This window comes from Micropterus salmoides, unplaced genomic scaffold (assembly GCF_014851395.1).
Source record: "Micropterus salmoides isolate LMB-PRFRI ecotype aquatic unplaced genomic scaffold, ASM1485139v1 Ms_hic_scaffold_4, whole genome shotgun sequence".
Taxonomy (NCBI): Eukaryota; Metazoa; Chordata; class Actinopteri; order Centrarchiformes; family Centrarchidae; genus Micropterus; species Micropterus salmoides.
This window is the reverse complement of record NW_024043372.1, coordinates 7,977,197-7,995,733: the sequence shown is the minus strand read 5'-3', so window position 1 is coordinate 7,995,733 and position 18,537 is coordinate 7,977,197. Positions and strand designations below refer to the sequence as shown.

Sequence of the window (18,537 nt, the reverse complement as noted above, 5' to 3'; positions counted from 1 at the left end):
GCATCTTTGCTTCTCAAACATAGTGGATAATAAAGAAAATAATTAAATAAACATTTAAACAAAATCCCATTCAGCAAACGATCTCCTGTTTATGTGACTTAAAAGTCCATATTGAGGTCACATTATGGCACATGGTCACACTTAAGGATGATTTTTTTTGGGTCAAAGCACAGAATCCCAGATAAAGCAATGACTGGGACAAAATAGGCATATATTTTCCCTTCGTTTTTATTATAATTCCTAGAGACAAACTGTATAAAAAGCACAGAGACAAAAACTGTCCAACTACGTAATTTCATAGGTTGCCATTTTAACCATAATAACTATCCATTCTGACTAAAAGGTGCCTATTCACCCCTTACATACAATTATGATAGCATACCAATGTCTGGGTGAAGTGTCACTCAATAAATCTTTTAACCACACAATCTGCAAGTTTTCTTCATTTTTGTGACAAATCACTGACATCATTATGAAGCTGACACGTTTACAATAAAGGTTAAAAAGAACAGCATATCCACATTTGCAAACACAGAAACACACATAGACACATGCTGAATGTTAACAATTTAAACAAAACTGTCCAAATGACTTTGCCCGACAGCTTCCTGGTTGAGGCTTCCTGAGCAATAAAGTATTCTACCTAGCAACAGTGCTGTAATCATATCTAACTGGCTGGTTAAAGCTCAGCTGTTTCAAGTTCCTGCTTCAGCCGTTTCGTTGAACACAGCCAACATGTTTGGATTTGAGATGACTCTGTCCGTTATCGTACTGAGCATTTTCACTGGAGCAGTTTGTACTTCTGCAACAAGTAAGACATGAACTGCAGCTTGTGTCAGAGTTCACATCAAGTGTAAATTGATGGTATAAAATTATAATCAGCTTCACTTTGATGTTTGTTTCTCAAAGTTAAGTTTATGTTTATTAACATGTGTCAGAAGATTTGACGCAGAAGAGGATTAAAATAAATAAAGTAAATTAAAAAAAAACAAAAACATCTAAACCAATCAAGGGCGTTTCAGGCAAACTGCAGTAACACACAGTGTGAAAACTAGAAGAGAAAGAGAAAAAAAAGGGAAGTTGAACTTTAGTGTGTCTGTGTGACATATTAAAATATGTGTTAAATGCTAACATCCCCTAATGGAGGGATTAAATATGGAAAATGTTTTATCTTTATGGTAAGAAGATGTAATCTTTGTGGAGCAGGGGAGGCTCATTTAAACATGTCCCATCCCAGATACATATTATATGTCTGCCATATGTTGCGAGATTTATTAAAGTAAAAATCAATAAGTTAAATAGATATATCAAGATATTAGGCTTTTGTGTGTGCCACAGGTGCCATGGGTGCATACTGCCAAATGCTTGCATTGTTCTTGAGAAATGCGTTTACCTCACCTTCCCTTTAACAGTTACTCACATCAAACAATCTAAGAGAAGAAACTCAGTCTTTGGTGAAACTGCTCACATATTCGACCTTAGTTGAGGCTTTAACTACAAATGAGGTGTTGTATAACATTAGCGCAGTTGGAAATAAATTACTACAGCTTTCACCCAACTTCCAGGTTTTTGTTAATGATGGCACATTATGAAAATTAACTTGTAGAAAGCAAAACGTTTTATGAAACACTGAAATATTGTCTTTCTTTCTTGCGAGTTAGAGTTAGATGACAAGATCAATACCAGACTCATATCTCATATCTCTCACACACTAAATTCAAAGCCACAGCCATCAGGCAATTAGCTTATCATAACAAATGAAGAAACAGCTAGCCCTGCTCTGTCCAAAAGTAAAGCGCTCAACTTATCAACATGTTATCTTGTTTGTTCAATCAGTTCAAAAAGTGGAGTATAAAAGTATAACTGTTGTAGTTTTCCTGGAGGGTATGTGCCACACTATTTCTTAAACTTCATGGAACTCCAAGAAACAGTCTGACACATAATCCCCCAGGTTAAACAATATAATGTGTTAATTAGTAAGCTTTAGGAACAGGTAGGTGGATTATTTTGAACTTTGGACAAAGCCCAAGTTAGTTATTATGTATCTTGTTGTCTAATGTTTTATCCACCTTCCAGGATGTGAATTAATGTCAGCGCAGCATGAAAATCAATTTTGCCTTTGAACTGTTTCCATCTTGTGATGGTGTCGTCTCCTGCTTTTCAGCGCCCTCCCATGACTTCCACTACATCTACGGGTGCTACGAATCCATTGACGTGCGGGTGGATGTGGTTATAGATGAGGAGGTGGCTGGGTATGCTGATTTCAGCAACAAAGAAATAATGTGGGTGATGCCTCACCTGCCACAATATGTATCAGACTTAAAGAAACGGGGTTATGAAATTGCCAAAGATAGCATTACCCACTGTCACAGCGTTTTGGGTAAAGCAAAAAAAGCGGATCCTGATGCTCCCATCCGTCAAGGTACTGCACATGACACAGTTTATGCAGGCCAACACTCAACACATTTGACACACTGTGAGGTTAGCGAGAGGGAATAAGAAATGAAGATGCCTGCAGCATCCTAATAAAGCTGGTTAATTTAGACACATCACAGCTGATCCAACTGAAAACATGAAGCACTCAGAGATTGCTCTTATAATACAGTTTTATTTCTGACTTGTAGCCTCAGGTGACTGAATAGGTGGCTTACTTGGCTACATTACTTACGAGCCACCACAAATACTAGATTTGGGGTGCATTGATAAAACAAATAGCCCTCTTTCTGGTGTCAAAAATGAATTGAGGCAGCTATTACACATTTTAAAAGTAATTACAGAATATTTAACTAATTTGACACTTGTGATAGTGTTGCCATGGGTGGTGGTTGCTGGGTGGTGCTGTGGCTAGCACTGTTGTCTCACAACAAGAAGGTCGTGGGTTCAAACCCTCTTTCTGTGTGGTTTGCATGTTCTCCCCGTGTCTGTGTGGGTTCTCTCATGAATGCTAATGTTCCCCCACATCTGCTCAATTTGTAAATAAGATGCTGTTTGCTAAAATATTTGCTTAAAACTTAAAAGATAAAGGTTTTCAGCTTGTTTCTGCTGCCCCCAAGTGGTCTGTTAGATCAGGTCTGCAGCAGGTTATGTTAAATGTCTGTTGCACCCAGCCCAGTATCACTTTGAATTACATAAATATTAAACCATTCTGTCCCTCAGGATTTAAATCCGACGCCAATGTGGAAAATGCGAGTGTGAGGGTGGTGGATGGCCATGTGCAACTTTAATACAGGAGATCATAGTGTCATCACAGACTTGCAATTAATGTTTTTATTAATGTTAACCAGAATCAGGGTGACTGTGCTCCAGACTATGTAGGTAAAGTCTTAAAGCTGATGATACGTGGGGGCAACTTTTTGAGCAGTGTTGCTGGGCAATCTTGCTGGTGGCAAGCCGGACTATTTTTTGAACGGATAGCGGTGGGGCGGGGCGGGTGGCGGAGTGGTGGGGGAAGAGGATTACGGTTGTAATCTTTACTCATTACCATTGATAGCAGCATTCCCCAGCACCATTGCTCTGAAAGTTTCTCTGTGTATCATCAGCTTTAGACTTCAAACTATAGCTAAGGTGAAGTCATAGAAACACCGCCTGCATGCTCATCCTGCCTTCTCTTCTTCATCTTAATAAATCTGTGGGACAACAGTTGAAAATGATCTAATTTGCTGTCCTCAGCACATTGATTACTGGTGATTAATAAGACAAATTAAAAAAGTAAATGAAATAGTTGCACATGCTTTTTTTATTTAATTGGATTATTTCAGTTTGGTGATTATTCAAGTTTGGTGATATTGTGGTGAATCACACCCTCAAAAAGTATCGTCAGACATTACTTTCTATTCTCTTTATTGAACAGAAGCTCCAGAGATCTCCATCTATACCCGGTATGAGGCAGAGGATGGTGTGATCAACACTCTCTTCTGTTTGGCCAATCACTTCCACCCCCCCACCATCAACTTCACATGGTCAAGGAACGGGGTGGAGATCACAGAGGGGGTATCGAACCTGCGTTACCGCCACAACAGTGACGGGACATTCCACAGAATTTCAACACTGAGTTTCACCCCTGGGGAGGAGGACGTTTACTCTTGTTCAGTGGAGCATCAAGCCTTACAACAGCCTCTCACCAGGAGCTGGGGTAAGACAAGGAGATCTAGTGTTTGTTTTTAAAATCTCTGTTATAAGTGTTATTATTAAGGGGGGATGCTGTTAAACTTATAAATACACGTCTCTCACACCAGAAAGGTTAGACAGAGAGAACTACACACAATACACCTGTTCTCTGCAGCTGCAGGTATGTTTTCTAACTAATAGTTTCCTCATTGCCTAAAATGAGAGAAAGATTGTCAAACCAACGTTGACTGTCAGTTGGGGAAACCAAGCGGTCTTCCATGTAAGTCAGACGTTGTGGCTCTATAATAATGCAACCAGACTTCCTCCCTTGTGCCGATGGTCAAGAGAATTACTACAGCCGCTAGAGGGTTTTGTTACTTGAATGTAAACAAATGTTCTTTGTTCTGTCTTTGCTTTGTTATAAGCTGAAACAACTGATTTTGTTTCACTTGGAAGGATGGTCACTTTAGTTAGGAGACACATTTCTAACATCTAATTTACAGGAAACAAAAAAGAAAACCAACAAAAGCAACTGTACTTTAGCACTGAGCTCACTTGTAGTTGTTTATTTCGGTGGGATGCACTCACAGTTGTTCACCTGGTGTTTTTATACACTTTCTGTAAGTCCCTTTGAAAAGCTTGTGCCAATTGAATGTAATGTAGCCTATATTTTGATTGAAAAGCCTACTGTTGGTTTGAACACTTCAGACACATTTTGTGTCATAAAAATCCTGGAAAACTTTTTGTGATTATTTTTGTTCCATCCACAGTGCCGATGGAGAGGAAGAGCAGCGTGAGTCCTGCAGCTTGGTTCTTCGGTGCGAGCCTCGTTTTGTGCCTGATGGGAATCGGGACCGGAGCCTTCTTTTTAACCAGGCGGTCAAATTAGTGCCTTCGCTTTGGGGGTTTTTACTGAGAGCAGCTCAACCAGCATTCAGCTACGGACTGTTTTTTTAATAAATAAATACAATATGACCTTTTTTTTTTCAAACACAGATGCTGCTAGAATTTTTTTACCATTAACTGAACAAGTACCCAAAACAGACAAGCCTCTTCTCCTCAGTGAGGCTGGTTTTCTGGGAACCAAAACCCAAAACTTCTTCGACTCATAGGAAAGGTGATCAAATGTTGACTGCGTTTCTTAAGTTTATATTCTTTTTTTTAATTTTTGCCTGACTGATATTGTATTAATATTGTGTGGTTTTTAATAAAGATAGTGTTGGATTAGATGTTAGAGTTGTTATAGGACCAACAGTAGGTTTATGTTTTTGTAAGATGGTAGGATGATAACATGAATACATATAGACATCAATTTGGTAACATTTCTCCTTTACAGTTCAGTCAAAAATTGTAATTGATACAGTTAATCACTTGATGATTTACTGAAAAATACTGCAAACCTAGCATAATGCAGTACATAATACATGCAGACTCCACACTCGGACTCGGAGGAACTGCACAGCGGTCCTTCCTGCTATACGGCTGCAGCTCCAACCACTGAGCCACCATGCTTTACATAAATGACACACTACTTCCTGCACTGGAGGTAAACGTTGCCGCTAGACGCAGATTGTGACCCGCAGCATCATCCAATATGCCAATACACAAATTGGCTTACACACCTGTTGTTTTCATATTCTGAAGACACTTGGGCTAAGAAAATAAATCTAAGAATGATAACCCTTCTTTAAGTCTCTAATCTGATGTCCGTATTGGCCGACTAGCCTAATTCAGTGTGAAAGTGTTCCCTGCGCACAATAGACCACACAGAGCTCATATACCAGGATGGTACAGTAAAGCTATTGTGTATAAGAGGTCAGAAAAAATAATCACCTGCTGTGAACTGCTGTGGTTTCAGGTGAGTGGGAGCCCTCTCCTGCTGCTGTCTCTTCACCAGTGAAACCAGCTAACACTATGCTGGAAAATGACAGCCAGACTGTTTGAGTCCTCCGCCTCTGATAGGCTCTGAAGAGATGTACAACAATGAAATGAGCTGTGACAAATTGTAGGGACAGGGAACATGAGTATATAGGGCCCTCAAATGAGGAGGGCCCACAAAGATACTAGAATGAATAGCCATGGATGTGGGAAAGGGCCCATATAGTATGCTTATGTACAGGGCCCAGATTTTTGTGCGACGCCTCTGCTTGTGTGTGACATGTTTTAATTAGTACTTCACAGTATAGCATAATGATTTCCTGTATGATATCTTTACTAACAATATTAACTTTTTATTACTACTCTGCAGTAAACTTGTCTATCTATCCACAGACAACAAATTAAAAAAACATTTGGCTAACTCCGGTGCATTTACAATAGTGTTTATTAATATAAATGTGTGTAAAGCTCCTTTTAAAAGGCCAATTCAAAATGATTTTGGTATGCTATACTGTTTTAAGATCTGGGTATTATTTTTTTGAATTAAGTTTCCAAAATCAATATTACCTTTTTTTTTGTTTTTACTTCTGTGGGGATTCTCCCCCTCCAGTATTATTACTGTTATATCCAAATTGAGGTTCATTGTGTAAGAAATAGATTTTTAAAATGTATTTTTAAGTTGTTACGAGGGGGGAAAAATTGACAAATATAAGCCCACCACTCTCAAATCAGATGTTTTTGACTTGTGAAATCGGATTCTGCCTGTAATACTTTGGTCTCACCACAAGGTGTCACTGAAACGTTTTAAATGTTGTTTTTGCCGGTGTTGTACCGAATTCTGCTTGCCTCCCGAGAATTGCATGCACCTCGCGGGTGATAACGGTCATTTATGCTGAGAAAAGAGGTGGATGCAAATCTCGGCAGGTAGCTTACAAATTTTGATCTGCCGAATTCTGCATCCACCTCTTTAGGTCCTTTTCAGACACTTTCCTGTGCTCATTGATCAAACGGCGTTATTACCACATAAATTTACTGAATGTCAAGGAATGGTACTTCTACTAAGTGTATTAAAATATTAAAGACTGTAAACGTTCCTAAAATATATGCTTCGAATCATTTAACACCACTGATGAACCCCACAAAGACTATTATAGCGTTTAATTCTCGCCAGGCAGGCAAAATTTGCCATAACACCTGGCTGCGGTTTCGGTGCCTCCTTTATAATTGTCCCCGGATCAACATATTTCCCCTCTGTAGTTCCACAACACGCATGTATATAGCTGTCCAAAAGCTTTGGTGTCATGAGTGCTGATAATTGTGGTGGAAATGTGTCTGTGCCTTTACGAAATCTACTGAACTCCATCCAGTGTATTAGAGACCGAGTCAGAGGTAAATAAGACACGTTAGATAAAACGAAGCACAAATAGTTAGCCTCTAACTGCTAATCCAGCTATACGCATGCTAGCTCGCGCCAAGCTAAATGTGCTAACTTTTGCTTTAACTCAAACTAAACGCTTTTTTACATACGCTTAACAAGGTCTCTCCCTGTGAATTTTTGTTTTTAAATCGTTTGTGTTATCTGCTTACGACTTTTATGCTACAGTTTTGCTTTCCTGATTGTTAGCTAAACTGTAAACACGTTGTCAAATTTCCTACTAGTCTCTGTTACAGGTCAACATAAACACCTAACACTAACTTACATTCAGCTAAAATCTAACGATAGATAAGGTAACAGCACAAGGTTAGTTAAATATAACTGTTTTAGCAACTGTTTAAAGACGTTGCTTCAAATGCGTGGTCATTTTGGAGGCTGTCATTTTAGTTTGTGGTGTTGTTGGATTGAAACATCGCAGTATATGGTAATGCACTTCAACAGCAAAAACTGCAGCCTCACATGACATTAAAGTTGTTCTATAAACAGTTTGGCAGGGATCGCAAGTTTTATTAAAAGTTTGGCGTGAGATTAAGTTACATCTGTTAGGGGAGGAGCTCCTCAAATACCTGCGGCCCCACCTAGTTCTTGCTTGTAGTCAAATTTTACCTGTTGTTTATAGTATATCTGCATTGTTCAGTTTACATACTGTACACATAGAGTAGGATTGCAGAACTCTGAGCATGCATGCATGTCAAGCTGTGTGTGTGTGTTTGTTTGTATTTTGATGTCTCCCACTTCACTTAAACAGTCATTTTCACAGTCATGATGGACAATGAAAATGAGCCAAAATAAAGAAATGCGTCAATAATAATTTAGCACGTCATCCCTTACCTCACAGCATGAGAAATACCAGGTGTGGCGTGTGAACTTGTTGAAACGTGTGTTGTCAGCCCTAGTTTTGTCATTTGTCAACTGTTTGGAAACTGGCCACTGAGTGTGCATTTGAAGTTTGAGAGTGTAATTTCTCTCAAATCTGCTGTAATTTTTGTATACAATATATATAATATTGATGAGGAAAACTTTTTATGACCAGAGGGAAATGCCTGTTTTTTGTTTAATCCGGTGAAGTAAATGCATGAGAAATTAAGAAACATTTGCTACAATGATGCAATTATAGCACATACAGGCTTAATAATGTTACACTATGGTGTAAACAATTTGGCTAAATCTCTGTATCCAAACTGGAAACAAAAGAACACATAATGGCCAACATAATAACACTGGTATGTGATCAAAAGCAACAATAATTAAGAAACCTACAAAAGACAAGCATACAGGGGGAGTAACGTCAAGTGAACACAATATCGCCATTCTGACAAAAATTCATAAATGCTTAAGTTTTTACAACTTATTAATACCATAATGCCACCCAGAGCAGCCTGTAGCCAACAAACATTTTTTTCATTGGTCAGTTATAATTGTCAATACATTTTTTTAAATGTCAAAAACAGATACAAATGCCGATCACAAATTGTGTCTTCAGATATAAAAAATATTCATTTTTTCTTAATAATTATAATAATTACAAAATCTGGGTTTTTAGATGTCAGGATTATGACAGTTGATTTTAACCTGGAAGGGGGAAGATTTCCTAACGAATGCTCATTTTCCACCACAGATGGAGAGTCTAATGAGTCAGATGGAGCGTTCAACCTCTCCAACTTCTGGGAGACTCTGAGTTGAGTATAGTTTTTCATGATCCTCCTATTCGTCCTGTTCCTTCTCCAGCATCTGTTAAGATTGAAATTCACTGTTAGCCTGGATATCTTGTTTTGCTACAAGCCATTACAAGTCTCTTATATGTCAAACATGTGCCTTTTATAATAATGATGTACTTGTTTCTGTGACCTCTATTTATTTATTTAGATAGGGTGCTGTTTCCAATAACTCAATATTTCGTGACAAATATTATTTCATCTATTTTAATTTATATTCCTTCTTATATTAAGTTCCAATGCCATCGCTCTCATGTTCAACACAGAAACACATCAAGCCACCATGGAATTAAACCACTATCTCAAAGCTATTTAGTCGGACGTTTAAAGGTGGGCAACATTAGCTAAGTTGTGGGTTGCCGCTGCAAAGCTAACATGCAGAGATGACAAAACAGTCCCAGAGAAGCACAGCCGCTCCAGAAAGCGATACATACAACTCTCCTGCAACTATTGGTAACAACACAACAACAGCATGTCTTAGCAAAATAGAAAGTTAGCTGAAAGTCAGTGGGCAAGTCATTTCATGTTACCTGACACACAAATCATGGATGGAATAGTGCTGTATGGCGTGGAGCCAGCCACTTTGTCTGTCTCCCATTTACAGAGCCAGGGCTGTGTACAAACACCGGATTTTTATTTCAGCTCATGCACAGAATGGACAGCTAGCATGACATGAGGAGACATTCACTAAATTTGACAAAAAAATTCTTTGTATTTGTACTGGATTAGAATATCTTACCCCACCTTTGATGTGATGTAACTGTCTCTTCTATCCTCAGACCAGGCAGTGAAGGCAGTGTCCCAGGAAGCCACTAAACTCAGCTTGGCCTTCTCCAAACCCCCGCTGCCATCACAACAGGTCAGATTATTATTGATATCATAATGTTGTATGGGTATGATCCACAACAAAACACCTTGATAAAATCAAGTGAGAGTGAGTGTGAGTTAAAATAGATAGAATCACAAAACAAACAACATAAAGACACTCAGAGGAATTTCACTAGAATATGAACTAGTATATACAAAGATTATACAAACATTAAGCGTGGTGTGCTGTTCATTGGTCTAATCTATTAGACTAGCCTTACTGATCACTCATTCAGTTTGTGCCACCACCTTCATGGTGACTATCACATTAGGAACATTTCCCACGCTCTTAAATTGGCTCATAAACTTTCTATTGCAAAGTTCCAACACATGTATGCATTTTCTGTCTCTCTTTTTTTCTCCTTTCTGCAGGATGTAGAGAAGCTAGCAGAGGTCATCCTGAAGAGTGTCCTTACTCTGTCTACAGTGTATTACTGGCTACCTAAGAGCCAAGGTAATGCCACCTGTCCAGGAATTGGCTCATTTCAGCCAGTTCAGAAGAACAATGTGTTTCCTCTGTTCTCATTTATATAAATATTTGCTAATATTTGTCTTCTGCTTCTGCTGCAGTAACTCCTTTTCTATACTTTGGGGTCATTCATGTTGGATTGATAGTTCAGTATTAATAACTATAATAAAAGACGATAGCTTTTCACAGGGTGTAAAAACTCTCCAATGAAGCTCAGACTAGACTTAATGTTACCAAGAACATGCTGCCCAAAGCTTGTTGTGTCTGCTGTTTGAGATTGTGTGAATAGATGTAAAATCTTTGTCAGTATCTCGTCTCTGTGATTCTATTGTCTCAGGTATCAGTCTGCGCCGACAGGTCAGAGACGCCACAGTCGAGGTCCTGGAGGGAGTCACACAGCTTGTGGAGGCCATACTGAGCTCACCGCTACAGAGGTACATGCACACACAAACACAAAGTTAATATAATGTAGCATTGTAACAATACAGACGCTCATTAGTGTTGTCATACTACCTGAAATTTTAATTAGTAGTTTATTATTCATTTTATTATTATACAATTGAAATTTGTACTGAATTTTCTGAACTCTGACATCTAATCTACTGGATTCTTCTGTTATCTGTGGTATCAGTATGTGGTAATGAAATCATACATTTTGTATTTGTGTCAATGTTCTGGCGTCATTGTTAACACTTTTTCACATCGTTATTCATATCGTACCAAAAAAAGTATTCACCTATCTTTTATTGTTTTACAATGAGTTTAAGTACTTTTTGTTTGGCTTTCTTGACACTGATCAACAGAAAAATTCCTGTTGATGTCAAAGTAAAAACAGACAAATTAATTACAAATACAAAATACATGTTTGCATAAGTGTTAAGTGACACACCTAAATTATTATTCTAACTGGCTTTAGAAATCTACTACATACTGACTTGGAAGTGGTGACTACTTACACAAACATGTATTTTATGAATTTAGATTTGATAGAGATCTGTTTTCACTTTGACATTAAAGGATCAAAAAAGCCATATTTAAATCAATCTACTTTTGATTTAGTTCTTAAACTATGAAACATGAACTTGATATATTTTATAGGCAATCATGCAGCATCTACAGTAAACTTTAAGACATGTTGTTCAGACTCTTTTCAGTTTTCATCAAAACAAACTGTACATTATGAGGAAAATTGTCTGCCCTCTTTCTCTCTCTGTTTTCTTTTAATCTGACTTCCTCCTCCTCCCTTCCTCATCTTCTGCTCACCGTTAGTCTGACCCAGGAACAGTTGACGACAACAGGGGGTGTGTGGTCAGCCTGCGACCAGTTTACCCATCTGCCACAAGGTCAGTTGACTTGACAAGATTAAAAAAGAAAAAGTGTTAAAGGTCCCGTTTTATGCCATTTGGCACAGCGATGCTGAATCGATGTGTGGAGATGGGGCTGGTCTAAGCGAGACTAGGCCTCACTGATTACTACACAAAAACACAACTTTATAACTTTGTTTACAGATTTTGGTGAAACTGGGTGATGTTTTATGGAGTAAATATTTTCTGGTTTTCCCTCTGATGTTCTCCGCCAGCTCTGCCTCAACTTTCCTTGATAACGTTAGTAAAAGAGCTTTGAACTGCTGGCTCAGGCAGAGCCAGCTGATAACAGCAGCAGCTAGCGATTACTGTAGTGTTAGCAACAATCTGTCTTTCAGGAAACTTCATAAATCACAGGGTTGAGGCAGAGCAGCCAGAGGACAACATAGGAAAAAACAGAAAATATTTACTTTTTCTTCAATACAATAAATGCACTTTCTGCAAGACACAGCAATTTATCGGTAGGGCTGTAATTTTAATTTGACTCACTATATTTACATTTTGAATTATTCTATTTTTCCATAAACAAAAACATTATTGTTAATTAATAGTGAACTGGTCACTGCTAATGAAGCCACTGGACAACGAGTCTGTACAAATGTGAAATATTTAACAGTGGATCACTACTAAATAATAATAATAAGTTGTGTACTGCTGACTCCTTCATCTCCTTGAAATTATGGAACTTGAATGAATTGCCTACTTAAAATCTCAAAGATGTGATCTCTTTATGGAGGCAATAAGTCTACATAAATGTTCAGGCAGTGCAGACTTCATAATACCAGTATTAACAGCCAACAGTTTAATGGTTAATTATTAGGGCTCGAGCACGACCGTGCGAGGTCCCTATTGAATTTGTAAAGATTATTAGGGCCCGAGCACGACCGTGCAAGGTCCCTATTGAATTTGTAAAGATTATTAGGGCCCGAGCATGACCGTGTAAGGTCCCTATTGAATTTGTAAAGATTATTATTTTTATTTTTTTATCTGCAATGTAAGCTCCATTTTGGGGACCTAAACATACTTGAAAATTCACCAAACTTTGCACACATTTTGTATTTTATGGGTTTTGCGCATGGGCGTGGCAAAATGGCTCGCTAGCGCCACCTAGAATATTGTAAAAAATTAGCCCCTCGTTCACGTTCAACCTACATGCACGAAATTTTCTGGGGACATGTATCATATCAACACGCACAAAAAAGCCTCAAGAACCCATACCCTAAAGTCAACAGGAAGTCGGCCATTTTGAATTTTACGGCCATTTTTGGAAGATTTACACACTTCGTATTTTAACGAACTCCTCCTAGGGATTTAGTTTGAGTTTTCGTCAATGGGCGTGTTTGTGGCGTCGATGATTCGCCATGAAACAGGAAGTTGTTGTAACTTCAGTGTACATGCTCACATCTGGACCAAACTGTACATGTAGGATGAGAGTCCCACCCTGAACACATGTACATGCCAACATTCACCCACAGTCATAGCGCCACCTGCTGGCAACAGGAAGTGACCTTTAACGAAGCAGCCCCCGCCGCATGTTTCACCTACGTGCACAAATTTTCTGTGGTACGTGTATCTTGTCCAGACGCACAAAAAAGTCTCTTGGAGCCATAGCCTAAACCCAACAGGAAGTCGGCCATTTTGAATTTTACAGCAATTTATGGATGATTTACACACTCCATACTTTAACGAACTCCTCCGAGGGATTTAGTCCGACCGACTTCAAATTTCTGCTGTGCCTTCTAAAGGCATTGAAGATGAAAAGTTGTGCTATCTGTGAGTTTTCGTCAATGGGCGTGTCTGTGGCGTGGCGTCAAAGATCAACTCTTCGCCATGACACAGGAAAAACTTCAGTGTACGTGCTCACATCTGAAATAAACTTTACGTGCTTGATAACTCTCCCACCCCGCAGACATCTACACACCAATACCGATTTATATTCATAGCGGCAAGTGCTATGTAGCTTCACATAGGTGACACAGGAAGAGACATATAACACCTTCATGCGGCATCTGAACCGCGTAGCAAATTCACAGCTGCACTGGCAGAGCTCCAGATTATGCAACTCGGCCGGCTCACACCCAGACGCGCTACAAGTGCCAGGGCCCACCCGACGCTGCTTGCAGCTTTAATTAATTAAGTATTTTTATTTGCAGCCCTTCCTTATAGTTGCTGTAGAGTTGTAGAGTCATTACACACATAAATAAGTTTATGTAATGTTAAATATGTGTTTAGGTGTGGCACATTCTAATTTCTACAGCTGAATCGGATTCTTCATACCTACTCCTGGTGTGGGAATCAGCAGTTATTTCAAAGAGGATTTGAAAAATGTGAGGCTCCTCTTTTGTGTCCTTACACTCTCCTTTAAGTAAAAATTGTATTTTATATCTATGCTTTTGTCTTGGAGTATTGCAAAATTTTAATTACACGTTTATTAATGAAAAATGCATGTGTGTTCAACAGACAATAAGGCAGCTGTGCTCGTGGTTCTGTCCGCTCAGATTGGAGTTGTGAAAGACGCCATAGAGGAAATTGAACAGGTACACACGCACACCTTGAATTTTGAAATGGTGGCCAGGGCTAATCTGTATGTATCTCCAGGCCTTTATTTCCAATAGAGGATAGTTGCAGATTAATAAATTATTGGTGAGTATTTCCAGCAGCAGGATGGTGTGTGTTCACAGTAATGAAGGAATATGTCACCCAGTACAACTTTGAGGCTTACTGGTGTGTTTGTAATATTTTTTTGGACAACAGTGGAGCTCTGTGGCTCAGAGGAATATGATATATCAGGCTTTGGATACACAGACAATACTTGTTACTGAGAAACATCCATTGATGGTTTTGGTCTTGTCATGGGATTTGTTGACTATAAGAAAAATATAAAATATCATCAGCCTTATGCTTTAATCGATAATGAAATTGATCTATGTGTTAGTTGCAGCTTTATCATTAATATCCACAATCCACAGCTCTTATGATTTTATGTACAAATTTTATAGCAGTTCGAAATCCTGGCTGCAATCTTGCTCACAAAAAGGTTATTGCACCCCCACCTAGGCTGTATCCGAGGCCCACGACCCGTTCAGCGACGTCCTTGACGATGACCAGGAAGGGGGTGAGCCTCGAGGCAACCAGGACACTTATTGGTCGGAGAATGACCGGCGCGTGATCGGTCCATGCCAGGGGCTGATGAAGGCGGCAGCGGCGTGCCTGAGGAAGCTGATGTCGGCCGTCAAAGCCAACGGTGACGTTACCACACCTCAGAACCTGGCTCAGCTCGACGACCTGGCTGACATCGTCAAGGATATCAGCCCTGGGTAGGAACAGACACACACACACACACGGTGCATGGTATAAGGTTGTTTATTTGTCATTTTACAGCACAAGGTTGTATAACGAAATGAAGTTTGTAGTCCCTTCATGCTACATACACACAACTTAACATATAATAATTAAGTGTATAATAAAATATGGTAAAAATAAAATATAACAATATATACAGTTATTTATATACATGTATAGACCCCTTACACACACACACACACACACACACACACACACACACACACACACTGTTATCACTGTCGTGTTATCAAGTGAGCTGATGTCTTTTTTTTTTAGATCTGTACTGCACTATTAGAAACTGGTTTGCCAACTTGAAAACTGAAAGGAAGTGAAATGCACTAAATCACAGCAGAAAATACCGTAGTTAGAATAAATTACAACGTTCTTGGTTTTATTGGTGTCTACTCACCAAACAGAATGGGTAAATTTCAACTTGTAAATGTGGTAACCAAATTCTCAACAGTTTTAACAAAGTCATGATAGACTAAAATAGTTCAAATATTTCTTCTCAACAGTTAAATTAAAGTGCAGACTCTGTGCAAGCAGGCTGTTTTCAAGTGTTCTTAAGCGACGTTGAGTTCGTGAAAAGCGCTTATACAAATTCAATTTATTATTATTATTATTAAGGCATCAAAAATATTTTTCCCATGCCATTTATTTTTTGTCTGCACAAATGTTCAAATGAGACATTTTACCACCCCTTTGTTCAATAAGCTGTTTTTATTAAAGGTTTTTATTTAAAAAAATATATAAATTTTTACAGTGAGTTTAAAAACTAATATAGTCATAAAAACAAATCTCTGCCTCTTGCTTTTTTCCGCAGTGTTGATGATCTGGCTCTCTGTCTCTACCCGCCCATGGACTACAGTGGAGTTGAGACCAACGTAAGACACACACACACACTCGTACATACAAAAATAGCTTCATTGAGTTGCTTGTATCATTGACAGTATGTTTTGACTCCAGAAGTGTTGTACAGGTTACTCAAATTACAACTTGATAACTAATTTAAATGTTATTTAAGAGAAAAATATTGCAGTGAAGGAACAAAACATGCAGCAACCACAGTGATGTTAGATGATGAACTTGAGTTGATTGGTCAATAAAATTTGTGTGAAGTCTAAACTCCAGCGTGTCATCAAGGTAAGTAAATGCCTTTGACTGCTGTTCCTCTCTTACAGAAAACCACTCATTATGTGCTGCATCACAATCTCTGATCATGGTAGTTCATAGTTTGCACAGGAAATCCAGCTACTAAAAGTACCAGTGTTGTTGGAGTTCTTGCAAGAAAGACTATTTTGCTAACCTGAATATTTGGTTTTAAGTTGCCCAGCTTGAACTTTTTGGGTCCTCTAAAGGGGGGACATGACAGAAAAATTTTGAACTGAATATCTTTGCACTGTTGGTCCAACAAAATAAGTCTGAAAAATCTTGGAAACTATGATGGACATTTGGACTTTTTTCAATTCATAGAGTAAATTACACAATTTTATGTTGTTTTTTTAAAATGTAGTTACACGTCCCAGGCTGTCAAATATTTTTTTTAAATGAATAATTATTTGATTAGATTGGATTCAACTTTATTGTCATTATGCAAAGTACAGGTACAGAGCTAATGAAATGCAGTAATATATAACAAATAAACAAAAGTGTGTTTCTCTACAGGTCTCTAAATTGGCAGCACTGTTAAAGAAAGTTCTGGAGATCATCAGGTAAGATTGATTCACCTACAGTTCGGTGGGTTTTCTGTAAATTCAGTTTGTAATTACTGGGCAACATCGACAAATCATGAAGGAACCCCCGTGTTGAAGTTGAGATAAAGTGGACCGATCAAAAAGATCAGTTTGAGAAACTTGTGGTGTCTGTAAATCTGACATGTCATCAGGTAAAGCTAGGTAACGGAGAAACTATAAAGAGAAAGCTAGATTTCGAAAGTCTCCAACAGAAAAAATCACACGCTCCCCCAAAATTTTCATGCACGATGGGTGCAAGGACAGAGTGTGCGCAGGTAGTTAGGTTGTGCTTATTGCTGTCCTGCTGCTGCCATTTTTTTCACAACCCTCCCCTCTTTTCAACCTGTACAGATCCAGTCATGTGTGTGGGGAATCACAGCTGACCTGGGTTCAGTTCTTAGATGGAGCCGTCGATCACAACCTGCAAAAAGCCAAAGACCTTATTCAGCAGGACAGCTAATGTGTGTGTGTGTGTGTGTGTGTTTCTCTGCAATTAGAAGTGTGTCTGTGTGGGGTTTGATGTGCCAATGTATGGAGTGAATGGTTACAGTGTGCGTGTGTGTGTGTACATATAAGAGATTTGGGTTTCGAAGAGAGTATCACTGAGTTTACAAGCACATGCATGTACAACATATAAGAATTAAAAGGACATTGTACATGAAGTTATCTGTGGAAAGAAGTTTCATTATGTAACTCTGCATGCCATTGCTCGACTGCTTACCAAATACTCGCAACATGCTCAAGCAACAGTTGTGTTGCAGTGTACCGACTGGGTTGATTAAAGTCACGAGCAAATCTTTTAAATATTGTCTTGAATTGTGGGTTCATGAAGATGAATTGAACAGCAAGAAAAAGACTTTCCACAAAGATGAGTTCAGATACATTTAAGAGACAAATTTAAGCTTTAACAGTAAAACTACAGTGAAGATAATGAGTATAATAACTGTTGTGCTTGTTAATTGGTTTCATCTTTATGTTGTATAAAGATGGCTTGTTTTTAGTGTAAGAAATGTCTTGGATGAGCTTGACAGACATTTCTTAATTTTACAAAAACAGACACATAAAAGCACAGATCATAGATCAAAAACAACAAGCCATAAACAAAGCCAAAGACAACTTTTGGCAGCATGTTGTACGTCAGCAGCAAGCTCAGACTTTGACACAAATAGATGTAAATTCCAGAGTATAACAATATATTTCATAATATTAGAAATCTCTCAATATAATGCAGTCACTACAAAACCATCACTTACTGAAAGATCTCTATGCTAAAACTTAGAATTGAATTGACACGTCTATGACAGTGTAATTAGATTGTACAGGTGTACCTAATTAAGTGGCCACTCTGTGTGTAGGATGTCATTATTGTCTCCTAAAGCTGTTAATTTTTCATTTGGCCATGCTTTAGAAACTTTGTTGCAGACATACAAACACATTCATCTTTTATCTTGAATTTATTCTAGAAGTTGAGCTACAGACGCAGAATTTTGTTCCAAAGTACACTAAAATCAAAAGGACTGGTGAGTGTTATTGATTAAGAGCCAGGTCTTGTAAGTCCACCTACCTTTGAAACTTAGAGACATGTGTTTGATAAGTAAAATATGCAGTGTATATGTTCTGCCTT

The 18,537-nt window shown here is 38.4% G+C and overlaps 2 protein-coding genes across 2 annotated transcripts; both read left to right on the top strand.

Moving 5' to 3' along the window:
• The first annotated feature begins 565 nt into the window (after positions 1-565).
• LOC119886860 (H-2 class II histocompatibility antigen, A-Q alpha chain-like) lies at positions 566-6,407 on the top strand. Its single transcript, XM_038697834.1, has 4 exons — positions 566-811; positions 2,165-2,422; positions 3,851-4,132; positions 4,878-6,407. The coding sequence occupies exons 1-4, from the start codon at positions 736-738 to the stop codon at positions 4,994-4,996; spliced, it is 735 nt and encodes a 244-aa protein (XP_038553762.1). The 5' UTR covers positions 566-735; the 3' UTR covers positions 4,997-6,407.
• An 815-nt stretch (positions 6,408-7,222) lies between these two features.
• Positions 7,223-17,579, top strand: ccndbp1 (cyclin D-type binding-protein 1). Its single transcript, XM_038697475.1, has 11 exons — positions 7,223-7,374; positions 9,039-9,098; positions 9,915-9,994; positions 10,375-10,456; positions 10,809-10,905; positions 11,741-11,814; positions 14,296-14,372; positions 14,893-15,152; positions 16,004-16,064; positions 16,846-16,892; positions 17,265-17,579. Exons 1-11 carry the CDS (start codon positions 7,287-7,289, stop codon positions 17,371-17,373), a joined length of 1,035 nt encoding a protein of 344 aa, XP_038553403.1. The 5' UTR covers positions 7,223-7,286; the 3' UTR covers positions 17,374-17,579.
• The last annotated feature ends 958 nt before the right edge of the window (positions 17,580-18,537 follow it).